Below are 6214 nucleotides of genomic sequence, written 5' to 3'. Positions count from 1 at the left end.
AAAATGCATTTGGGTACACCGCATTACCCCTATTTCTAATTTTGGGTACCTCAAGCTCCCTAAGCTCGAGCTCTTTAGTTTTTCCCAATGAAAACAGTAGGCTGCTTGTGTCGGCGCTGCTTATAGGCTACATTCTGCATTATATGCCGTCCTTAGCGCGGGCTGTATTTCTGGCGCTTTGGTAGTGCCGTTAGCTAAAGGCATATAGGCTGGGACTAAATGCTTCTAGAATTGAGGTATCAATTCAGCATTTTATAAAAGTAAGTGATTGAACAAGCTCCCTTCATTTGCAACGTGCTTAATTACCATTGGTTAATACATTACCGTTCGAATGACATGCAAGAAATTGTTAACACCTTGCTTACGAACGTCGTATAAGACGACATATTATTTTTGTTACGTCGTATATTACGACATTGCACGAAGGTCATTAGCAAATGGCTCGGAAAAGTTTTTTCAATACTTTAATCAAGTTACCACAAAAATATAATCTGCGAGAGGTCATTTTGCTACAAGTCAAAACCAGGCCAGGGGAAGGGGATCAGCCACGTCGTGAACAGCCACTCATTCGACATTTTGCTGGATGGTGCGCATACGGAATAGTCGACGCGAGAAGCCCGCCGCGCCGGCTGCCGCTACACACGATATTGACTTTGGCCACTTATGGCGGCAGCTTCGGGCGGCGGGGTGGAAGTCCAAGCGTCCGAGTGGCCTCCAGACTGAGTGGAGCTACTCGAGTCCTGACAACACGCACGTCTTCGTGGGGGGAGAAATCAGTCGTGGACTACGCGTTCGACAGTGGCTTGCTGGAAGAGGCGGATGCTGATGCTCAAGTCCGAGATGAAGAAGGTGGGGAACTAGACCAAGCAGGAGCTGGTAGTAGTGGTGAAGAGCAACAACACGAGGGGGAAGACGTCGTTCGGCCTTCCCAGATCGACACGAGTGTTCTTCTTTCGCAGCATACCATTGATCGAATGTTCGGCACCCCAAGTGATGATGACATCGAGCTGTCGCAGACTGCAGTGAGCAGAGCATTCAATCTATCCTCAGAAAATCTACAAGACGGCGGTGCCCGCGAGGCCGCTGCTGGACTGCATTTACTTTCGGAGGCTTCTGGATTAGAGAGCGAGGGTGATGTAGACGAAGAAGAAGCCGCTGCGTCTCAACCTCGACGACGGACACTTACGCCGTTATCAGGCAAAGAGGACGTGAATGTTTTGCTGGATGGGGAGAAGCCGAGTGACTACGAGAACTACAGCTCGGGTGATAGCGACGACGACGGCATGAGTGATATTAACAGCGATTCCGGAGCCGGGATGTCCGAGGAAGATGACGACGTCCTGTCCGACAGTGACGCAGTTGAAATGGACAAGGCTTTCATTGCGGCACTACAGGTGGGCAATAACGCACTTAGCAGAACCGCTGCAACGGAGAGAGAGCAGACACTACGAGGAATGCAGTGGACGCCAGTGTCTTCGGAGTACGAGACAGATGCTGCTGCGTACCCTGGACTGGGCACCGAAGAAGCAAGGCCTGTGCCCGACCTGCTGCAATTATGGAGATCGCCAATCCTCACCTTCTTTTATTTCATGCCGAAATCTCTGTGGGTTTCTATCGCGGCTGAAACGAACCGATATGGTCTACAGCAAGCTGGCAAGCGCGCCCGTAACATTCAGGCACGGCAGACTGACCTTCGGCGTGAAACTATCAAGCAGATTACACGTCGTTTGAAGGCTAAGGCAGCATACTCTACACACGAGATTCTTCACGTTGTTGGACTCCTCGTTGCACGGATGCTCTGCCCTCAAAAGAAACGATTTGGTGCGCACTGGAGTATGGTGGAAGACGGTGCTGTTCCCGCCGGTCTTTTCGGGCGGTTCATGACGCGTGACAGGTGCCAGAGTATCATGCGAGACTTGCACTTCGTAGACAACACGATTGACCACGGTAACGATAAACTCTGGAAACTTCGCCCCGTTGTTGACAAGGTCCAAGAGCGCTTTTTGCTGGGGTGGTCTCTTTCTGCTATTTTTTCGTTTGATGAGGGTATACTGCCGTCCACGTCGAAGCGGAACACGACCCGGATGTTCATGGCCGACAAGCCTCACCGCTACGGGTCCAAACTATTTATGGTCTGTGACGCGCAGACGGCAAACTGCCACAGGTACGTTTAAAATTTGTATGTCGTAACTATCTAGTTTGTGTTTGCCTGACAACAGTGAATGTCGTAACTATCTAGGTTCGAAGTTTATGTGGGTAAGCGTGCGTCTGCTGGTGGACCTGACACCTCAGTTGACTTTAAGACTGGAGCTGCAGCCGTGGTACGGAATTTGAAGATTGTTCTCGCCCAGTCTCGTCACAAGTGGCATACCGTCGTGATCGATCGCTACTACTCGTCCGCGCTCCTTGCGATTGAGCTCCTGAGTATGAAGGTGTATGTTATTGGCACGATCATGACTAACCGGCTTGGATTCAACCCGAATCTCAGGGCTACGAGCAAGACACGCCCAGTGAGCATACCCCACGGTACATTCTCGTTCTCTCGCTCTATCGCCATCCCGACCATGATTTCCTGTGTTTGGTGGGACCGGAAGCCCGTCTATTATCTCTGTACGGGCTCCATTATGGCGGCGTCGACAATTGAGCGAAAAATAAAACGTATCGGTGCGGTTCGAGTGCCGTGCCCCTCTGTTGTAAATGACTACCAGAACTGGATGAGCGGAGTTGATGTCCACGATCAACGCCGTCTCCAGTCGTATTCACTGCAAATGTCGACGAGGTTCACGAAATATTATAAGAGCCTATTCTTAGGTTTGCTGGACATGGTCATGGTAAATTCGTATCTTACGCACAAAGAGGGGGCCAAGATCAAGGGAATGGCTGCTATGAAGCGCTCAGAGTGGTTTTGCGCTCTTCAAAATCAACTTCTCCAACTCAAAGCCGAAGATTTTGCTGGAGTGGAGGCAACACCGCCTCCTGCGAGACAAAAGCGCCAGCGCACCCCAGTACGCCTCACGCACGCGCTGCAGCAGTCTGAAGATTTGGTTACCGTTACTGGGGTCCAGAAACGCCGGCAGAGATCGTGCAAGGTCTGCGCGCTCTTGGGTACTGAAAAGAAGAAGTCCTTCGCAACAACGTTCTTTTGCGAACGCTGCTCCGTTGATAATGCAAAATGCTGGTTGTGCAACCGTATTCGACGGGAATACAAGGGCGTTGCGAAGACATGCTATGATATCTGGCATGATGACTTCGACGCCGGGCAAGCTATCCCACCAAACTTAGGGAAGCGCATGTGTTCCCTGGACCGCGTCCCAAAAAATTGGCCCCAAGAAAAGAAAAACCGGAGCGGGAATTTGAATCTGGGACAGATTGTTGGGCGAGGAGGAGCGGCAAGCGGTGGTGAACAACGAGAATGGTAATGATGAGGAGGTGAGCTGGTTGGGGTTTCAACCTTTCAGTGGATTAGTGATTTGTTTCAAATACACAGCTTCTTGAACCATCGTACCTTCGTCCTTGCGTTTCTTGATTTAAGTGGACTGCCTGTGAAGCAATTTAGCCATCTGTTGACTGCACTTGCAGTCAGTTACGACATTGAGCAGGCAATACTGTCGCTGAATCCCGTCAGAGTTACGACATTGAAAGAAAAACCTGTTGAAAATTAATGCACCTAACCTCACGTCAAAAAGTGCACCCATACAAATACGTAGTAACATTGATATACCGTATCTTACGACATGCGCTTACGCGTTCTGGGCAAGTACCGTCCGGACGCAAGGTGTTAAATTTTTCGCGGTTTCAAACACAACGTATTGAGTATGGTAAATGTTTGCGTCACTTAGAATTTGTATTAACCCTTTTTGATTTGATTACCGGTAATGCTAGATCTAACAAATTACCGGGTTTTAACAATTCACTGAAATCACTCCTGTCAGATCCTCCCTTAGCTCTTAAATAAACATCAAAGAATTAACCAAAGACCAATCGATCCGCCTGGCGATACCGGAGCGAATGACACTAATTTCATTGTAGGAAGACAGGACACCGAAATCAAATTTCGGGGCCGATCGGAGCGATACCTACGGCATGCTTTACGGCACCACGGCTACACATAGAACATGTATTCGTGCAGATCGATATAGTAGAAGTTTTGGTACTAAGTATTTTACGGCAAGAAGCAACCACGCCCCTTGCGTACGCATAATTTAATTATCGAGCAATGCACTGTAAGTTTTTCAGCAAAATGTCTTTAGAAATGAATTGTACAGCTCGTTTGCAATTCTTTTTATGCAATTGCACTATTCTTCGAAGTGATAAGCTTCGGAACTTCTAAAAAATAAAGGTTCTCAAAGAGAAAACTAGTTTTTAGCAAGTTTGTACGGGTACCGATGGTCGTTTATCATTAAATACTGTTTTTGGGAGCTAAAGCTGTGTTAAAATAGCCTCATCTACACGTATTCTAATCTCATTTCCAACGGTCGCAGTTGTGGTAAACATTTTTTTGATTGTTCGCTAATTGGTAAATGGATCCACCCCAAACCCAGATATAGCATCAAGTGACCCGCTTCCTGACACTTCATAATTCACCAAAGAGCGCAGACCAAGGATGAAGAATTCGACATCAACTTCGGAGCTTCAAAAGTGCCAGCGTCGGCTGCTACAGTTACTGCTGCTTGCATTTCTGCTATGGCTTGTGGCAAATCAAGAGCAACGTCGCGAATATCATTCATTGGTGACTAATGGAGTTTGTGGAGTCGTCGTTGTGCTCTTTCTTCTGGAGTCGTCGCGTTCGCTGTGCCGAACTCCAATGGAGACCGCACGATTCCTGGTTCAAATCTCCCGGACGCTTGGGAGCACGACAGTGCAGTTCGTTTCTCGGGGGTTCAAGCCAAAGTTTTCCAAATGGACGCTTCGCTTCGAGCTCGTTCGTGGTGTTATGCACGACGCTGCCACCATGTTCGGTGATCGCATGGTGGATCCGATCCAAGCCCCAGTCGTCCGTTGGCACAGTGAGCTATTTGGGTCGTTCATGGGGTGGTTTGCTCTTCGTCGTTATGATCTACAGCTCCAATCAGTGCACTACAACGGGCTGGAGCACCTTTGGGTGAAATCATCTTTTTCAAGTACTAAGGACAGGAAACGGCTGGTGATGCTCTTCTACCATGGAGGTGGTTATTCTGTACTCAGTCCACGTATGTACATTCCATTCTGCTGCGAGCTCTTGGACGCAGTCAAGCGCAAGATGAGCTTACAGACGTCTGGTGAAGACATCACGGTCGACTTGTTCATGGCAAATTACCGCAAGATACCAGAATATCCGTTTCCAGCACCAGCCGAAGATGCTGTCGCCATGTACGAATATTTGCTCCAGCACGAGAAGCTGGAGCCCTCTCAAATCATTCTAGTGGGCGACAGTGCCGGTGGTGGTCTTGTCATGTCCACACTGCTTCGAGTTCGAGACGGGAAGTCAAGTTGGAAGCCAAAGCTGCCACTGCCACTTGCTGCTATTGTAGCATGTCCGCTTGCTGATCTCACGGGTGATGATGGCAAGAACAAGGCTCCGAACTGCGTACTCTCTCCGAGTATCATCGCCGCTAGTGTTGAGACGTATCGTCCAAGTGGCAAGAACCCCCTCGAATGGGCAGATGCCTCGCCAGTGCATTGCGATCTACAAGGCCTTCCCCCGATTCTTCTTCAAGCTGCCAGCTTCGATTATCTGTTTGCTCACTCACGTCGACTGGCTGCCAAAGCGAAAGCCGATGGAGTCACCAACTGGGAAATCGATATTCACGACGGAGTCGTCCATGTCTTCATGGTTTTTCCCTCTTTCGTGCTGCCTTACGCTCGGGTTGGGATCCAGAAAATGGCCCAATATGCTGCTAAAAAGTTCTTGACCAGCCCCATCATGCAAGGGAACCCCAACAAAGTTCTGGAGACAGAAACGGCACCGACTAAGCAGATTGTACCACCTGCAGCAGCCTAAATGAACCCTTTCACGCAGCTTAAGCTCTAAACTTGGTCCTAACTTTCCCTATAGCTTGCATAGGGACCAGGCATTCATAACAACAAACAACATATTGGAGAATATATGCCAGCATCGCTTCGATTTCTCTCAGTACATTTTTTTTACAACCAATCAAGCCGACCAGACCGTTTCATCGTTGGTAGCATCTACCGTCCACGTATCAACTCCATGTATTGTCCAGATTTCATGTGA

At 48.9% G+C, this 6214-nt stretch overlaps 1 protein-coding gene across 1 annotated transcript; it reads left to right on the top strand.

Annotated features, from left to right (window-relative positions):
- Positions 1-4804: 4804 nt before the first annotated feature.
- Positions 4805-5980, top strand: PITG_14206 (carbohydrate esterase, putative; the record flags this gene model as incomplete). The annotated part of the gene is made up of 1 exon (XM_002899260.1): positions 4805-5980. One exon carries the CDS (start codon positions 4805-4807, stop codon positions 5978-5980), a length of 1176 nt encoding a protein of 391 aa, XP_002899306.1.
- Positions 5981-6214: the final 234 nt, after the last annotated feature.

Source organism: Phytophthora infestans, genomic scaffold (assembly GCF_000142945.1).
Source record: "Phytophthora infestans T30-4 supercont1.32 genomic scaffold, whole genome shotgun sequence".
Taxonomy (NCBI): Eukaryota; Oomycota; class Peronosporomycetes; order Peronosporales; family Peronosporaceae; genus Phytophthora; species Phytophthora infestans.
Note: the sequence above shows the minus strand (reverse complement) of the source record. Positions and strands in the feature narration are given on the sequence as shown.